Raw genomic sequence first — 19,262 nt, forward strand, 5'->3', positions numbered from 1 at the left:
CAAGGCTCAGTAGTCACTGTGGCCTCTGGCTGCGTGGCCTTCACATGGGCAGCACGGGGGTTTTCCTGGGGAGGAGGGCAAAGCTTCCAGGAGCACTTCCGGAACCCCAAGATCCCAAAGCTCTCCCCGTTCCCCCGTGTGCCCAGGGGTGGATTTGCTTTTCCTCCGTGATTACAAAATCGGTGTGTCAGATCAGTAACCGAACTACATTATTCGCATCACCCAGGCTTGTCCCCCAGATCCCCTGGCCTGGAGGCGTCCTAGGCAGTAGGTGCCAAAGCATGTTCGCATAGCACCTTTGTCGTAGAAGGAACCAGAAACACCCGGCACGGTCCAGAGGCAGTCGGGAGGACATCCTGAATTGTCTAGTTTGTGGAATGGGTGTAAGTCACTCTTCATCCTGGTCGGGAGGGGGCGAGGAAAGAGCAAGGCCTTCCCGGGGTGGGGGTGGGTGTCACATGAGGCCCCTCACAACCCGGTAGGTGCACCAGGAGAAAGGAGGGGGGACATAGGCCACCAGTCCTCGTGGCAGACTGCAGGGAGCCGGGCCATCCTGCATGAGGAGGCGACAGCAGAGCTCCGTCCACTCGAGTGGGTCTGAGCAGATCTGCATTGAGCTCCTGGGGCACCCCGCTCCACTCCTGGGGCCTCTCAGGGCCGCCCGGGGCCTCGCCCCTTTGGCAGGCATCCTGAGTTAGGAGCCCCTCTCGGGTCTGGGTCACAATGCCACGTGCACGGGCAGCAGGAGAGGACAAGCCCTGTGTCATGCGTGTCTGTAAGGAATCCACCCGCAGGATGGGCCCCAAGGTATCTGCAGAGATGTGGGCCCCGCGTGGGGGCCCCCCGGGGAGGCCACGGTCCCAGAGCTCGGGGGGTCTGTCTGTGGAGCTGCCTGCTTCCCCTCCGGGGACGCCAAGGCGGCCCAGCCACCGGGGACACGTGCACATTGGGCTTGGTGTGCAAGCCAGCCAGCCAGGCTTGTGGGGTCAGCCTCTCCCAAGGCAGTGGCTTCCCTACAGCAGTAGGAGTCCCCATGACGGGCAGGAGCTTTCCGATGCCTTTCTGGCCTCGCCATCTTTAGGGGCCCCTCAACTGACTGCTGAACCCTGGTACCTCACCCTGGATCCACACGAGCCTCTGAGGGACAGACCTGTCACTTCCCAAGGGCCCATCAGCAATCGCGGGGGGCTCCAGGGATCTGGGGATGCTCCAGGAAGAGGACCAGACCAGGAGAGGCTGCAAGGCCAGCAGTGCCCCTGGGTGGCGCTGGCACAGGTCCAGTCACAGGGGAGCCCCTCCCAGCAGGACTCCGCCCAGGGGCCTATGGCCAGGGGGGCAGCAGGCAGGATGGGAGCGCTATGGTTGGAACGTGCCCCCCACCGCCAACATGTGTGGAAATCCCAAGTGCCAGACACGATGGCGTTTGGCGACAGGTCCTCTGGGAGGTGCTTCAGAGGGCGCAACCCTCCTGGATGGGGCTCCACCTTCTAAGTAAGAGAGGCTCCAGAGAGTTCCCCAGGCCCCTCCAACATGAGAGGACCCAGGAGGAGGTGTCAGCTGGAGCCAGGATAGGGCTCTGGCTCCCCCTTGCTGGCACCTCGCAATTCCAGCCTCCAGCACCAGGAGAAATGACTGTTCCTTATTCCTAAGCCACCCAGTTGTGAGGTGATCTGTTCTGGGCCCAGCAGGCTCCTGGACAAAGGCAAGCTACAGACCGCGTGGGGAGGGGACTCAGTTCGGCAGCTCGAGAGGGAGCCAGGCCTGGGGTCTCAGAACCGTGGGGCTCCAGCTCGTGTTCCCAGCAGAGGTAGGGTGAGGTGGGTGGGGTGAGGGTGGCAGGCAGGCGGGCTCCACGTGGCCAGCAGTCTGCCACTGTGAGCTGCATGGGAAACAGTGGCACCCGTGCAGGAAGATGTGAGCGGGTGCCCCAGGACGCAGCTGCTGTGATCAGACCTACCGCCGTGGGGCCTGGGGCTGGTGCGGGGCCCTACAGGACCCGAGGTTGGGGAGCACGGTGTCGGGGGGCCCAGCCCGGGGTGCTGTGCCCCACAGCGCAAGTGCAGGCCATGGGGGGGGGCGGGCCTCTGGGCCCGGGGAGGAGGAGGGGGCAGCCTGGGACGTTGCCCCGGGGGGCACGGCTGCCACAAAGGCTTCCTCCTGACGGGGCTGAGGAGGCCCCTGAAGTGTGCAGGGACCCATGACAGGGCAAGGGTGGCGCCTGCATGGATGAGGCCGGGGAGGGGCGGCTGCTGGGCCCCGGGGAGCCCCAGCCTTGGGCCCCAGGCCCAGCACTCAGCACTTTCCCCAGGGCCACGCAGAAGCTGTGGCGAGTTCACACGGACCTAGTGTCCCCTTCGGGGTGGTCGTCCTCCTAGCCCACCTGGCCGTGTCCTGCTGGAGTCGCCGGCCCGGGGCTCTGGCCAGCTCTGGGGCCTCTGGGCCATGCCAGAGCAATCCTCTCTGCCAAGGGGTCTTGAGAAAGGAAGCAAAGAAGGCCCGTTTCCGTGGCGGCCCCGGGGCCCGGGCTGACATGCCAGGGCCCAGATGGCTTAGCCGCGGGAGGCCGAGTTTCCCATAGGCCAGTGCCTCCACCCAAGACGGCACCGTGGCTCTGTCCTCCTCAGGGGACAAGATGTGCTTGCTGTCCTTGACTCGGCCCCAGCCGAGATTTGGGGACTCAAAACACAGAACGTCAGGCAAGGGTCCCACAGAAGAGCTAGGACCTGAGAGGGCCTCAAGCCAGCCTGACCCCACCCAATGCCTGCGTGCCCTGCGGAGCACCAGACTGTGCATCCCTAAGCCATCTCCTCTCCCATTTCCCTCCCACCCAACGGGCCCGTACCTCCACGGCTCAGGGCTCGCCGAGGCCTCGGCAAAGTACCCTCTTCATCCTCGAAAGAGCTCTGGGAGAGTCTTAGGGCTGCAACTGACAGAAGCTGGAGAGTCCAGGAGCCCCCTTCGGAGAAGCCAGCAATGGCTTTTAAAGTGTGGCTTTCCTTGAAGCTGCCACTGAATTGCTCAGGTCTCACGGCAGGCCCCGCCAGCCCTTGCTGACTCTAGAGTGGACACCAGGGAAAGTGTGGAGAAGCACGAAGACCACGAAGCAGGCCCGTGTCTCGAGCTGGGGGCTCATCGAGGGTTCCAACTTTTGGACTCAAAGTCCCCTCGGGAGGCTCTCTCTCAAACCTGCGTGGTGCTCCCTGTTTAGACACAGAGGACTGAGCCTCAGAGAGAGCGACTGGCCCTTCTGGGTGGCGGAGCTGGCACAAGGAGCTAGGGCCTCCTGGGGAGCGGTGGGGGGTTGGCCTAGCCATGGCACCAGTGAGGATGGAGAACAGAGTGGCCCTGGGGGAGAGAACATGTATCCCCCACACCGCTGTCCCACCCTCTCGTACTTGAAGATGACCTTGACCCGGGTGTTGTCCCCGCCCACACCCAGGCTCTCCTGGTTTCAGGTACTCCACGTTGGCCGCTAGTCCCATCCCGCTAACCGAATAGGAATCTTGCTCACAAGTGAGTCTGCAGGAAGCAGGCCCTTTGAAACATCAGCCCGGAGCCAACACCAGTACTCAGTGCATCTGCCAGTGAGGTGGAGGCCGGAGGGCGACACGGGAGTCGGGGTGGGCGTGGGCTCGGGGCAAGGGCTCTGGGGCCGGCCTGGGAGCGGGTCTGTGAAGTGATTTGTTTCAACACAACATATGCCACACCCCACGATCAAGACATTGAAAGGGGAAATCCTCCCAGGAGATCCAGTTTGGAAGCGGGGGGCCAGAAATCTGGGCAGGCTGGGCCCAAACCCCTCTACCAGGCCAGGAAGCAGGGCTTTAGAGGCAGCCAGCCTTGGGGGAGGCTGGAGGCAGGTGTGTGCGGGAGGGCCACAAAGGGCCAACTCAAGTGTCCCCAGGGTGAGCCCATCTTGGGTGGCGAGGGTAATTTCTCGAGGGAACAGGTGGAAACTAAAAGCAATCACACTGTGACGTGGAGAGGGACGAGAGCAGGGACAAGCTGAGCTCACAGGAGACTCTATGGCACAGCAGAGGAGGGGGTGCTGTGGGGGACACTGAGGTCGAGGAACAAGAGGTATGCTCCCACTGTGCTCGAGCACAGCCCTACTCTGGGGACAACTTGACCCAGGGATGGGAACAGGGGACTGTATGCTCAGGCCCAGCTGAGCAGGACCAACTGCCAGCAGGAGCAGGTGGGAGAGACCATAGCAGGAAGTGGGGGGGGTCACAAAGAAGAGGGGGGCTACCGAGTGAGACTAGGCCAACTGGACCTCCAGGGACTGCCCCCTGAGGGCCCCACCGACTGGGGCGGACTGGGCGGTAGCCAAGCCAGGACCACGCAGGGCCTGGCCCTTGAGCTGATCAGAGGCCCTCAGCGGGTGCCCCCTGCCGTCTCTAGGGGTGGGCATGGAGCTGGGATCTGGGTTTCCCTACCCTTCCTGGGCCGGGACCCAGGAAGCAATGTGCCTGGCTACAGACGGGAGCCTTTCTGGGCAAGGTGGACCATACTTTTGTGTACTTTGAGACAAGAGAGGAGCTGGGGGCCCTGTGTGTGGCCCCTCCCCCAGCCTTGGCCAGGGCTCCTTGTGCAGACAGGCTCTGAGCCACCTTTGTGACATCACATGACAGAGGGTGGGGACTCAGGCAGCTGGTTGCCCCACGACCAGGCTCTAGAATCCTGTGAACACTATTTATTGGGCGTCCCTGCACTGGCCCAAGGCATTTCTGACTCGAACGTCCAGTGAGACAGTCTCGGGGCAAAGATGCTCCTGATCTAGACTGGCTCCATGGCTAGTCAGGGTACCGACAAGATGTATGAAGTCAAGCTGGCCCCACCTGGGGATGGAGAGCCAGCGACAGGGATCCCGTCTGATTCACCCCCGGATCCAAATGTGGATTCCGGGGAGATTTTCGAGAAGAATGAGGATGAAGCTGTGAACCGAGATCCAGGACCGCAAGACAACCCACAGCCACAGGCCCAAGAACATGGTGCCGCCAACGTGGAAGAAAACATTCTCGGGCTCTCCTTCCCGAGGAAGCTTTGGAGGATCGTGGAGGACGACGCCTTCGCGTCGGTGCGTTGGAACGAGGACGGCGACGCCGTGGTCATCGACGAAGACCTCTTCCAGCGGGAGGTTCTTCACCGGAGAGGCGCAGAGAGGATCTTCGAGACCGACAGCTTAAAGAGCTTCATTCGCCTCATGAACCTGTACGGGTTCAGCAAAATCCGAGCCAGCAACCCCTCAGGTCACTCTCCGGGGAACAAGAAAATGATGGTAAGGTACAAAGGCCTCGCCTGCCCCCTCCCCTGTTCTCTGTCCCACTCACATAGTCCCAGTGGACTTAGATGACTCCCCTCGCAGAAGGGTTTCCTTTCCCAGGACAATCTCTTTCCTGTGACCCTGTTATCAAGGGAGAGAAAGGCTAGGCCTTCCCCTCGAACCCACAAGCCCCTCAGGGAGAGAGTGCTGCTGGGCCCAGACACAGGCTAGGTCATGGCAAATAGGCACGTGGACACCTGAACCCACATATCATGTGTAGTTCATGAGCTTGGCCTCTCGGGTTGGACAGCCCCGGTGGGCAACCTAAAGGGATGCCATCACAATGGAACCTGGCCATTGTGACAGTGGGGGTGGGGGGTGGCTGCCTTGGTGGCTGCGGCCGCCATGAACCTTCCCCTCCCACAGTGACTAACATGAGGACTCTTGTTTCAGATCTACCGAAATTCCAACTTTCAGAGAGACAAGCCCTTGTTCCTTGACAATGTCCAGAGAAAAGGTGACCTGAAAACCACCACTGCGTGCTCAGGGAGCAGCGCAACCACTCCCAAGAGAAAGAAGCCCACGGAAGCCACAAGACGTTCTCCACGAATCCATCACCAGGAATCCACCAAAGAGGACAAGAAGGCCCCCAGGGAAGCCCCAAATGCTCAGGGACCCAGTGGCACCCAGTCGTTCACATTCTCTGGCATCTGGTCTCTGAGCAGTGTAGCCGGGTACGCCACCGAAAATCATGGCCCCAGTGAGCTGGCTGGTCCCAGTGGGGAGGGTACCTCCAGGAATGTGATGTTCGCGTCCCCAGCCCTGGCCGGGAGGGACGGCGCAGGGGAACTGCCCCCCGCACCCCCCGTTTACCCAGATTACAGGTCAGTGATGTCACTCTACAACACCTGTTATTCCATCCTCTTGGCTGCCCTCTCGGTCATGTCCCCAAACGAGGCCCCAAGTGAGAACGAGGAGCACGAGGGCTCCTCAGATTACAAGTGTGCACTCTGTGAACACTTCAAGGAAAATCCGGGTCCCTAAGCTCAGAGGCCAATGGTGACAGATAAAAACACCACTCTGTAACCGCGAATCTATTTTCGGCTTTAATAAAGAAAAGCAAAACTCTGGCAGTAAATAAATGACCTACTGAGCAAGCCGAGTCTGTGTTGTTTTCTCACTTTCGATGCTACCCGTGCCTCATTGGATACCCCCGCGGAGGCTGGGAGTCCTGGCCCAGGACGGGTTTTGGCCCCCGAGAGTCCTCTTTCCTTTGAAACAGCAGCATCTTTGCACACCCAGTGGAGGAGCCGGCTAGGGAGGGGCGAGGAAAGCCCGGGGGGGGGGGGACCTGAGCATAGCCTCCCTCCAGACCTCGGCAGAGTCCCCTTATGTCACTGACCTATCTTGAAATGGGGGAGGGGGGCTTTCCTCAGGGACCCCCTCCCCCCATGATGCCGGGAAGTTGCCAGTCAGCAGCTGAGTGCATCTGGCCCAAGAGCCAGGGGCCTTCCACAGAGGCCCACTCAAAGGCAGGGCCACCCCATCCGCCAAGGGACGCAGGACCACTTGAGTGCAGCGCAGAAGAGACAGGCCATTCCAGTCAACGGCTGGAGGGGGTGCAGGTGGCCCGGCATCCTCACAGGTAACAACCACAACAACACACAAAACCTCACACAAAAACCACAACAACAAACCACACAATGACGCAATCCATCACTTTTCCATCAGTGCTGTATTGAGGATCCTTTCTTTGCATACAAAGTAGCCACGCGATGAGTCTAACGTGCATACATCAGGGGCCATGGGATGGGACGTGTTGTCAACACAGCAAGAGTCCCTTGCGAGGAAAGACAGGTGCCATTTCTCAGTCTGACGTCCTCGTCTTTGTGAGCAGGGGCGTCTGTGGCTGGCCACTCCCGGGCCTTCCTTGAGTGCCCACTCCCAGCCTTCCCACAACATCCCCCGGATGCTGTTCCAACATTCCCAGACTTTGACCAGAACAAAGATGGGGGACACACCAACTAGGTCTCTTGAGACGTAATTCTTTGTACGACGAAGAAATCAGCAGGGCCCAAATGAGCGGCAGCGCAAAAGCCTTCAGGGCGGCTCTCCCTTCCTCCTGAGGGTCGAAGCCCTTGAGATTGGCGAGGATCCCAGGCAAGCACCTCACAAGGCAAGTCTGCCGACCTGTCCCCCATGCATGTGTGGACACACCTGTTTCCATGAACAGTGCACGGTGGCAATGCCAGACCTGACCGCTTCCCGTGTCTGCAGCGCCAAGGGTGGTGATGGTCCGCGTCCCACTGCTGGCTCCGTACCCTTGCAAAGGCCTCAGGCCTCCCGCCCCAAGGGGATCAGGTGCTCTGGGATGTCTACCTGGAAGACATCCTTTCCACCTTTCCCGGGGATGGGCTCCAGCAACCACCTAGGGTTTGAGAGTGCGGTGAGGTACTTCTGCTCCAGGCCGGTCAGTACAGCTTGAGTTTCCAGTTCCAGCAGCTCCTCAGGAGCTAAGTCCGCTGGGCACGGCAAGGTATCCCCAACATCGACGAGCCCTGCACACAAGGACAAGCACACGCTGGTTTGTCCCTCTGGGAACGCAGGCCCGCCTGGCAGAGGACACGGTTACTGACAGTTACCCGCCCTGGAGACCAGGAGGGGCTCACCAAGGGGACGCAGAGGATACCGGGCCCCTGTGACCGAACATTTCCGCCATGCCAAACTCTGCTCAGGGAATGCTGGGGGAGCCGAGGGAGGGAGAGAAGTGAAGTGGAGGGGCTTGTCCTCAATGAGCACACCCAGATCATGGGCTGGACTCAGCCAGACTGCTTAGGGCAGCAGACGATGTGGGGTGGGAGGCAGGGGCAGACACGGGCCATCAGGTCCCTAAGCACTTCGGCAGGTGGCAGAGGCTGCTGTGGGGCCCTACCCACCACCGAGGGTTAGGGAACTTACCCAGGAAGCCAGCAACAGCCTGAGTAAGGAGGCTACCCCGACCCACAGCCAGTCCTGGGTGCCTCCCATGGTCTCTGCCGCACCTATGCGCATGTGCACACGCACACACTCATCCGCGGACACATGGGTGGACACATACACACCCACAGACAAATCCCACATGGAGACCTGGAACCTGGCCCTGCCTCTCAGATCAAAACTGGGACCTGAGGCCCAGAGCAGATGCAGGGTTCACCTGAGGTCCTGGGGCCTCAGCAAAGTCCCCGCCCCTGGCCCAGGGCCCCCCTGCCCCCAGGAAGGTGGGGGTATTCCAGAAAGCACCACCCACATGCCTAGCAGTTCAAAGGAAGGCAAGCCAGAAAGCTCCTGAGCCTGGTCCTGGGGGGGAGCCCTCGGGGTGTGGGAGCCGCGTCTGCTGCCCAGCACTTGCCAGCTATCACGCCGCGGCCGTACTTTTCCCCTTCCCGAAGCAGGGCCTGAATCTGCGCGGGGGTCATGCCGAGCCTCTGCAGCAGCAGCTCCCTCCACGTGGCGCCCTCCCAGTCACGGTGAGCGATGTGGATGGCGATAGTCCGGTTCCGGTGGCCGCTCAGCACTGGACGCCAACGTGTCTCCACCGTCTTCACGCCATTCAGCACGAAACCCGCGTAAGGCTGCCGGAAGGAGAGGCAGCCGAACTGCATGGCCCTCCAGCTCCCGGGCCTCACCGGGCCTGCGGAAACACGGAACTGCCAATGGCCACAAGCGTCACACCCGGCGCTCCAAGCTCCCGACCGCGGGCCAGACCGCTCTGCAGTGTTCCCCGGGCGGCCCAAGACCCCACTGACCCGGACTCCTTCGTTCGAGCCCTATAGTCGGCTGACAGGCCCCAAGGAAGGGGCTGAGGTCGGGATGACCTGGCCATCAGCCGAGCCTCCGGGAGCCCCCAGGAGGGCAGGGCCAGCTGGAGGAGAGCTGGCCAGGAGAGCATGGGCTCAGTTCCACCCCAGGGGACACTGAGGCAGGAGAACCCAGAGCGGCAGGGCCCCCGGGTTCACAGCTCAGCCAGCTGGCCCCAGCCCTCTCCCAGCACAGACAGTCCCGGGCTTGGCTTCTTCTTCTGACAGCCCCCACCCCAACCCGCTTGGGGCCTGTGGCCGCCACCGACGCGCTGCTGAACTCATCTCCCGGTGCCCAGCCCGGGGCTGCCGAGCCCACATCCTTGGCATCTCAGCTCAGCGTTGTGATCGCAGCTGGCCCCGGCAGGTGTCTCCTCCACATCCCTTTGGGTGGGACCCTCCTGTGACCCCTTCCTGCCCCACCGCTCTCCACTATCAAAAGGCACCCCCCAACCCCGACCCGAACCTAGAGAAAGGAAAACACAAGAGCAAGGACAGCTTGTACTGGGCCACATGCACTGCGTCTATGCCGGGTGCTAGGGGTGGGCATAACCCACGCACATAGGACTCAACCCTCTGACACCCCGGGAGGGCAGCACCACCATCGCCCCACTCCATATGTGCAAAGGAGGGGCCGAGGGACAGACATGGCCTGTGATCACAGGAGATCTGAGCGCATGCACCCCCTTCCTCGCACCTGGATTGTGGGCACCTCCCTCCTCCTCCCGGGAGGACACAGCTGTGCAGTGGGCAGTGCGGGGCCCCAGGCCTGAACCTCCCTGCTGGGTCCCCGCACCTCCCAGAGCCTCAGTCTCCTGGGTGGCTGTGAGGATCGTTGACAAGTCGCCGAGGGAACCTAGTCCAGTACACGGCACCTCATGGGGCGGCTACAAAGGGTGGCTCCCCATCACCGCCACCCTCACCATCATCGGGCCTGGGGCTGTACATGGCCCATGAGCACCACCTCCTCCAGTCCAGCTCTGCTCCCAGTTCCGGAACTACATCTGCCCGGCCTCAGCGACAGTCCCTTAAGAAAACGCACCCACTCTCAGACTCGAGGCCTCATGATCACAAAAGCTGCCTCACACTGGCCCCCTTCCCAACCCACTGTCCCCACACCCAGAGCCACGGCCTGCCCCCACCTCTCCAGCTGAGCAGCCCTGTTGGGTGACCCCAGCTGTGCCCGGGACCCTGGCCCTCTCACTCACTCCAGGACCTGGCCCTGTCTGAGCCTGCTCACACACCCTCAGCCCATCCCTCTGAGCAGACGGTCCGTTTACAGACACCCACACGTGGAAGTCCCTTACTGAGGGTCAGACTCCCCCCAGCGCACCCCCGAGCCCACACACACCTCCAGCGCCTGCCACCTCCTCTAAACCCCTGCAGAGCAGTGGTCCCGATGGCCTACCCTTCCAGCCTCTACTTCTTTGCCACGCACTGTCCCCCCACCCTCCATAGCAGTCACCGCACTCACTAGTGACCCACCTCCTGGTGTTCTGTTCTAACTCACAGCCGGACAGCCCTGACGTGGCGACCACCTCTACGTCCCTTCTTCTCAGGCTTCTCCATAGCACGCTCGCCTGCTCTGCCTCCCTTCACACAGGCCCTGCCTATTTCGTCTCACCATCCACAGGCAGGACACTCTCAGGTCCCCAAGCCTCGCCACCCCAAACCCACTTCTTATACCGCTGCAAGTGGATTTAAACACCAATCTGTTGTTCGGTCCCTGAGGAAGCAGCTGACCCTGTTCCCTTACCTGCACCTGGGACTCACAGTGAGTGGGGCCGGCCCCAAGCCGAGCCAGAGTCTGAGTCCTCTCCATTGGCACTATGGCCATAATCCCTTTGGCCCCAAACCCCTTCAGCATCTGAACACTCTCCATGGTCCCCATGTCCACAATCCCAGTATGGCCCCAAACCTACGCAGAGTCTGAACCCCCTGCACCAGTCCCCATGGCTACAATCCAAATCTAGCCCCAAAACCTACTCAGAGCCTGAAGCCTCTCCATGGTCCCCATGGACAAATACTAGGATGGCTCCAAATCTACTTAGAGCCTAAGCACTCTCCATGGTCCCCACTGTGAAAATCCTAGTCTGGCCCTGAAACCTACTCAGTCTGATACCTCTCCATTATCTCCATGGCAAAAATCACACTCTGGCCCAAAACCTACTCAGAGCCTGACCCCTCATAATCATCTCCATCCACAATCCCGACTCGGTGCCTGACCCCCCCTCCATGGTCCACATGGCTACAAATCCAGTGTGAACCCAAACCTACTGAGACCTGACCCCTCTACATCATTCCCATAATCACGATCAGAGTCTAGCCTGAAACCTACATATAGGATGACCCCCTTCCTTTATTTCCATGGCCAGAATCCTAATCTTCATGAAATCTAGTCAAAACTTGAACTCTCTTCATGGTCCCTATGGACACAATCCCAGTATGGTCCATAACCTGCTATGAGCTTCACCCCTCTACATGGTACCCATGCCCAATTCTAGTCTAGCACAAACATACTCAGAGCCCGATCCCTTTCCATGGTCCCCATGACCACTATTCCAGCCTGTCTTTCAATCTAATTAGAGCCTTACCCCTCTCCATGGTCCCTTTGGCTACAAACACAGTCCAGGCTGAAACCTACTCAGCCTGACCCCATTGCATCATCCTGAAAATAAAAATTCTAGTCTGGACCCAAACCTACTAAGAGCCAGTCACCTCTTCATGTTCCTCATGGTCAGAATCCTAGTCTAGGCCACAAACTACTCAGTGTCTGACCCCTCTCAATCATCTCGATGGCCACAATTGCAGTCTTGCCCCAAATCTACTCAGAATCAGACCCTGTAGCATGGACCCATGACTACAATCCTATCTGGCCAAAGCTACTCAGATCTTGACCCCTCTCTATCATCTCCAAGGCCACAACCCAGTCTGGTACCAAACCTACTCAGAGCATGACCCCTCATCATTGTCTCTATGGCCACAATCATAGTTTGGGCACAATCCTACGCAGAGCCTGATGCTGCATCATGGAGGCCATGGCGACAATCCTAGTGCCCCCAAGCTACTCAGTGCCTGGCCCTCTCCATTGTCTCCATAGCCACAATCCGAGTCTTTCCCCAAACCTCCTCAGAGCGTGATTCCTCTCCATGCTCCTCATGGCCTCATCCTAGCTAGCCCAAACCTGCTCATAGCATGGGACATCTCCATATTCTCCACGGCCCAATTCCTAATATGACACCAAACCTACCCAGATCCTGACCCTCTCCATGGTCCCCATGGATGTAAATATAGTCTGGTCCGAAACCTACTCATAGTATGGTCCCCTCTACATGTTCGCCTCTCCATGGTCCCCATGGCTACAATCCCAGTCTGGCACCAATACTACCCAGTGCCTGACCCCTCTCCATTATCTCAATGGCCAAATCCTAGCCTGCCCTTAACCTATTCAGATACGTCACCATGGTGACTGGAGCCACAATCTCAGGCTGGACCCAAACCTACTCAGAGCATGACCCTTCTCTCTCCTACAAATATCTACAATTTCTGTCGGGCACCAAATCTACTCAGAGACTAAACCCTCTTCTTCGCCACCATGGCCAGAATACTAATCTGCCCCGGACCCAACTAAGAGCCTGACCCCCCCTCCACGATCCACATAGCAACAATATCAATAGACCCCAACCCTATTCAGAGCCTGACCCCTCTAAGTAGTCTACATGACCACAAACCCGGGAGGCCCAAAACCAACTCAGAGGCAGACACCTCTTCATGGTCCACATGGCCACAATCCAAGTATGCCCCAAACATATTCAGAGCCTGAAGACTATTCATAGTCCACATGGCCACAAACCTAGTCTGGTCCCGAACCTATGCAGAGCTACACCTATGTCCATCATCACCTTGGTCAGAATCCGAATCTGATCCCAACCCTACACAGAGCCTGACACCTTTCCATGGTCCACAAGTCCAATATCCCAGTAAGCCCCGATTCTACTCAGAGCATCAACCCTCGCCATCATCTGCCTGGTCAAAATCCTAGTATTTCGCCAAACGTACTCACAGCCTGCGCCTTCCTAGGACCCCAGGGTGGCAATCACAGTAGGCACCAAACCAACTCTGAGCTTCCTCCCCTTCACTATCTGCATGGACAAAATCCTAACCTGGGATATAGCCTATTCAGGGCCCCAATCATGGACCACGTTTCCATGGCCACAATACCAGTCTGGCCGCAATACTACGCACAGGGCGCCCCCTCTTCAAGGCCATCACGGACACAACCCATTGTGGCGGGAAACTTACTCAGACCTTGACAACCACATAAGGGTTGCCATGGTTATGAACCTAGTTCCCTCAACCAACTCAGAGCCTGACCTCTCTCGAGACATGGTCCCTGTGCAGTCCAATAGAGACTGGCCCCAAACCTACTCAGGGCCAGTCACCTCTCCATAGCTCTTGTGGCCACATTCGAAGTCTGGCCCCAAAACTTCTCAGAGCCTGAACCCTCTATATGGTCCACTAGGCAAATATCCAGGTAGGACCCAAACCTACTAAAAGAAAAACCCCTCTCGATGTACCCCAGGAAACAAGCTTAGTAGGCCTGCAAACGTACTTAGAGCCTCAAACCTCTCCATGGTCTCCCTCGTCACTAACCTAGCCTTTCACGAAATCCACTCAGAGCATGTGGATGCCTTTTGGTCCCCAAGGTGGCAATCCCAGCGGGCCCAAAACCTACTCTGAGCTCCCTGCCCATCACTTGTCTCAATGGACAAAATCCTAGTCTGGGACACACCTATTCAGTGCCCCACCCCTATCCCTCCTTACCATGGCCGCAATCCCACTCTAGTCCCCAACCTACACAGAGGGTGTCCCCTCTTCAAGGCCATCATGGCTTCCACCCATTTTGGCTACAAACCTACTCAGAGCTTGAAACCACATCAAGGTTGCCATGGTTACAAACCAAGTTGCCTCAAGCTACCCAGAGCCTGACCTCTCTCCATGGTCCCCATGCATTCCAATAGAGACTGGCCCCAAACCTACTCAGGGTCAGTCACCACTCCATAGTACTTGCAGCCACATTCGCAGTTGGCAACAAACCCACTCAGAGCCTGACCCCTCTCCAAAGTCCACATGGACACAGTCTGAGTGGGCCCCAAATCTACTTAGAGCCTCAACCGTATCCATCGTCTCCCTGGTCACAAACGTAGTCTTCCACGAAATCGAATCCGAGCCGGATGATCTCTTTTGGTCCCAAAGGTGGCAATCTCAGGAGGCCCGATCCAACTCTAAGCTCACTCCCCTCACGGACTCAATTACCACTACCCAGTCTGGCCCCGAACCTAGGCACAGGGGTCTTCTCCTCAAGGCTATGAGAGCTACAACCCATTCTGGCCACAAACCTACTCCTACCTTGACCCAACTTCAAGGTTATCAAGGAACCAAACCTAGTTGCCTCAAGCTACCCAGAGCCTGATCTTTCTCCATGGTCCCCATGCATTCCAAAAGAGACTAGCCCCAAATCTACTCAGGTCAGTCAGGACTCCATAGATCTAAGGCCACATCGCAGTCTCGCCCCAAAACTACTAAGAGCCTAACCCCTCTCCATGGTACAAAAGGCCAATATCCAAGGAGGACTCAACTGTACTCAGAGCCTGACCCCTCTACCAGGTCCACAGGGCCACAATCCGAGTAGGCTCCAAACCTACTTAGAGCCACAGCAGTCTCCATCGACTCCCTGGTCACAAATGTTTTATCACAAATCGACTCCGAGCCTGACGATCTCTTTTGGACCCAAAGGTGGCAATCCCCGTAGGCCCGAAACCAACTCTGACCTGACTCCCCTGCACTGTTTCCATGGCCACAATCCCAGTCTGGCACCCAACCTACGTACAGGGTGTCCCCTCTTCTAGGCCATCATGGCTACAACCCATTCTGGCCACAAACTTACTCAGACATTGACCCCCACATCAGGGTTGCCATGGTAACGAACCTCGTTCACTCAACGAACTCAGAGCCTGACCTCTCTCGAGACATGGTCCCTGTGCAGTCCAATAGACTGGCCCCAAACCTACTCAGGGCCAGTCACCTCTCCATAGCTCTTGTGGCAATATTCGAAGTCTGACCCCAAAACTTCTCAGAGCCTGTCCCCTCTCTATGGTCCACTACTAATATCCCAGTAGGAGCCAAACCTAAAAAGAGAATGACCCGCTGCATGGTCCACCTGTAAACAACCAGAGGAGGCCGCAAACGGACTTAGAGCCTCAACCATCTCCATCGTCTTCCTCGTCACAAACCTAGCCTTTCACGAAATCCACTCAGAGCCTGAGGATGCCTTTTGGTCCCCAAGGTGGCAATCCCAGTGGGCCCGAAACGTATTCTGAGCTCACTCCCCTTCACTGTGTCAATGGACAAAATCCTAGTCGGGGACGCAACCTATTCAGTGCCCCACCCTATCCCTCTTTACCATGGCCACAATCCCACTCTAGTCCCCGACCTACACACAGGGCGTCCCCTCTTCAAGACATCATGGCATCTACCCATTTTGGCTACAAAGCTACTCAGAGCTTGAACCCACATCAAGGTTCCCATGGTTACAAACCAAGTTGCCTCATCTACCCAGAGCCTGACCTCTCTCCAAGGTCCCCATGCATTCCAATAGAGACTGGCCCCAAACCTACTCAGGGTCACTCACCTCTCCATAGTACTGGTAGCGACATTCGCAGTTGGCCAGAAACCTACTGAGAGCCTGACCCCTCTCCATGGTCCAAAAGGCCAACATCCCAGGAGGACTCAACAGTACTCAGAGCCTGACCCCTCTCCCAGGTCCACAGGGCCACAATCCGAGTAGGCCCCAAACCGACTTAGAGCCACAACAGTCTCCATTGACTCTCTGGTCACAAATGTACTCTTCCACAAATCGACTCAGAGCCTGATGATCTCTTTTGATCCCAAAGGTGGCAATCCCAGTAGGCACGAAACCTACTCTGAGCTCACTCCCCTTCACAGTTTTCAAACCACAATCGCAGTCTGGCACCCAACCTACACACATGTTGCCCCCTCTTCAAGGCCATCATGGCTACAACCAATTCTGGCCACAAACTTACACAGACCTGGCCCCCCACCTCAAGGTTGCCACGGTTACAAACCAAGTTACCTCAAGCTACTGAGAGCCTGACATCTATCCATGGTCCCCATGCATTCCAATAGAGACTGGCCTCAAACCTACTCAGGGCCAAAAACAAAAAAAAACAAAAAAACAAAACAAAACAAAACAAAAAACCTACTCAGGACCCGCCAGCATTCCATAGATCTACGGCCACATTCGCAGTTTCGCCTCAAACCTACTCATAGCCTCACCCCTCTCTATGGTCCAAAAGGCCAATATCCCAGGAGGACTCAACCATACTCAGAGCGTGACCCCTCTCCTAGGGCCACAGGGCCACAATCCGAGTAGACCCCAAACCTACTTAGAGCCACAACAGTCTCCATCGACTCCCTGGTCACAAAGGAACTCTTTCACAAATCGACTCCGAGCCTGATGATCTCTTTTGGTCCCAAAGGTGGCAATCCCAGTAGGCCGAACCTACTCTGAGCTCACTCCCCCTCACTGTTTCCATGGCCACAATCCCAGTCTGGCACCCAACCTACGCACAGGGTGTACCCTCTTCAAGGCCATCATGTCTACAAGCCATTCTGGCCACAAACTTACTCAGACTTTGACCACTCCACAAGGTTGCCATGGTTACGAACCTAGTTCCCTCAACCAACACAGAGCCTGACCTCTCTTGAGACATGGTCCCTGTGCAGTCCAATAGAGACTGGCCCCAAACCTACTCAGGGCCAGTTACCTCCCCATAGCACTTGTGGCCACATTCGAAATCTGGCACCAAACCATCTCAGAGCGTGTCCCCTGTCCATGGTCCACTAGACAAATATCCCAGTAGGACCCAAACCTACTAAGAGAATGACCCCTCTGCATTGTCCACCTGGACAAACCAGAGTAGGCCGCAAACATTCATAGAGCCTCAAACCTCTCCATCGTCTCCCTCATCACAAACCTAGCCTTTCAGAAAATCCACTCAGAGCCTGAGGATGCCTTTTGGTCCCCAAGGTAGCAATCCCAGAGGGCCCCAAACCTACTCTGAGATCCCTCCCCTTTAATGTCTCAATGGACAAAATCCTAGTCTGCGCCACAACCTATTCAGTGCCCCACCCCTTTACCTCCTTACCATGGCCACAATCTCACTCTAGTCCCCAGTCTACACACAGGGTGTCCCCTCTTCAAGGCCATCATGGCATCCACCCATTTTGGCTACAAACCTACTCAGAGCTTGAACCCACATCAAGGTTGCCATGGTTACAAACCATGTTCCTAAGCTACGGACAGCCTGACCTCTCTCCATGGTCCCCATGCATTCCAAAACAGACTGGCCCCAAACCTACCCAGGGTCATTCACCTCTCCATAGTACCTGTAGCCACATTCGCAGTTGGCCACAAACCTACTAAGAGACTGACCCCTCTCCAAAGTCTACATGGACACAGTCTGAGTGGGCCCCAAATCTACTTAGAGCCTCAACCCTCTCCATCGTCTCCCTGGTCACAAAAGTAGTCATCCACAAAATTGACTGAGAATCGGGTGATCTCTTTTGGTGCCAAAGGTGGCAATCTCAGTAGGCCCGATCCAACTCTAAGCTCACTCCCCTCATGGACTCCATTGCCACAACCCACTCTGGCCCCGAACCTAGTCACAGGGGTCTTCACCTCAAGGCCATGAGAGCTACAACCCATTCCGGCCACAAACCTACTTCTACCTTGACCCCACTTCAAGGTTGCCAAGGTTCCAAACCTAGTTGCCTCAAGCTACCTAGAGCATGACATCTCTCCACTGTTCCCATGCATTCCAATAGAGACTGGCCCCAAACCTACCCAGGGTCAGTCACCTCTTCAAAGATCTACGACCACATTCCCAGTCTCCCCCCAAACCTACTCAGAGCCTGACCTCTCTCCATGGTCCAAAAGGCCAATATCCCAGGAGGACTCAACCGTACTCAGAGCCTGACCCCTCTCCCAGGTCCACAGGGCCACAATCCGAGTAGGCCCCAAACCTACTTAGAGCCACAACAGTCTCCATCGACTCTCTGGTCACACAGGTACTCTTTCACATATCGACTCCCAGCCTGACGATCTGTTTTGGTCCTAAAGGTGGCAATCCATGTAGAACCGAACCCTACTCTGAGCTGACTCCCCTTCACTGTTTCCATGGCCACAATCCCAGTCTGACACCCAAAATACGCACCTCGTGTCCCCTCTTCAAGGCAATCATGGCGACAACCCATTCTGGCCACAAACTTACTCAGACCTTGACCCCAACATCAGGGTTGCCAAGGTTACGAACCTCATTCCCTCAACCAACTGAGACCCTGACCTCTCTTGAGACATGATCCATGTGCAGTCCAATAGAGACTGGCTCCAAACCTACTCCAAGCCAGTCACCGCTCCATAGTTCTTGTCTCCACGTTCGAAGTCTGAACCAAAACTTCTCAGAGCCTGTGCCCTCTCCATGGTCCACTAGACAAATATCCCAGTAGGCCCCAACTTACTAAGAGACTGACCACTCGGCATGGTCTACCGGGACACAACCAGAGTAGGCCGCAAACGTACTTAGACCCTCAACCTTCTCCATCGTCTCCCTCGTCACAAACCTAGCCTTTCACGAAATCGACTCAGAGCCTGAGCGATTACTTTTGGTCCCCAAGGTGGCAATCCCAGTGGCCCCAAACCTATTCTGAGCACCCTCCCCTTCACTGTCTCAATGGACAAAATCCTAGTCTGGGCCGCAACCTATTCAGTGCCCCAACCCTCTCCCGATTAACAGGGCCACAATCCCACTCTAGTCCCCAACCTACACACAGGGTGTCCCCTCTTCAAGGCCATCATGGCTTCCACCCATTTTGGCTACAAACCTACTCAGAGGTTGACCCACATCAAGGTTGCCATGGTTACAAACCAAGTTGCCTCAAGCTAACCAAAGCCTGACCTCTCTCCATGGTCCCTGCATTCCAATAGAGACTGCCCTCAAACCTTTTCAGGGTCAGTCACCCCTCCATAGTACTTGTAGCCACATTCCCAGTTGGCCACAATCCTTATCAGAGCTTGACCA

The 19,262-nt window shown here is 57.3% G+C and overlaps 2 protein-coding genes across 17 annotated transcripts in view; one reads left to right on the forward strand and one right to left on the reverse strand.

Moving 5' to 3' along the window:
• Positions 1-19,262, reverse strand: part of LOC140593658 (protein EOLA1-like) — a 67,829-nt gene that overhangs the window by 16,117 nt on the left and 32,450 nt on the right. For 9 of the 16 annotated variants that reach the window (XM_072743975.1, XM_072743980.1, XM_072743976.1 and 6 more), the window contains 2 exons: positions 8,655-8,936; positions 6,983-7,824 (listed from right to left, as the gene is read on the reverse strand). The exons of 3 other annotated variants lie outside the window; for them this stretch is intronic. In XM_072743975.1, coding sequence (XP_072600076.1) covers positions 7,601-7,824; positions 8,655-8,936 — 506 coding nt within the window. In that variant the 3' untranslated portion in view covers positions 6,983-7,600. Of the gene's footprint in view, positions 1-6,982; positions 7,825-8,654; positions 8,953-15,962; positions 16,000-16,568; positions 16,819-19,262 lie in introns of those variants that run through there. 4 more of the 16 variants (XM_072743970.1, XM_072743982.1, XM_072743972.1 and 1 more) reach the window with 3 other exon arrangements.
• HSFX4 (heat shock transcription factor family, X-linked member 4) lies at positions 4,793-6,310 on the forward strand. Its single transcript, XM_072744859.1, has 2 exons — positions 4,793-5,281; positions 5,720-6,310. Exons 1-2 carry the CDS (start codon positions 4,793-4,795, stop codon positions 6,308-6,310), a joined length of 1,080 nt encoding a protein of 359 aa, XP_072600960.1.

Source organism: Vulpes vulpes, chromosome X, assembly GCF_048418805.1.
Source record: "Vulpes vulpes isolate BD-2025 chromosome X, VulVul3, whole genome shotgun sequence".
NCBI lineage: Eukaryota > Metazoa > Chordata > Mammalia > Carnivora > Canidae > Vulpes > Vulpes vulpes.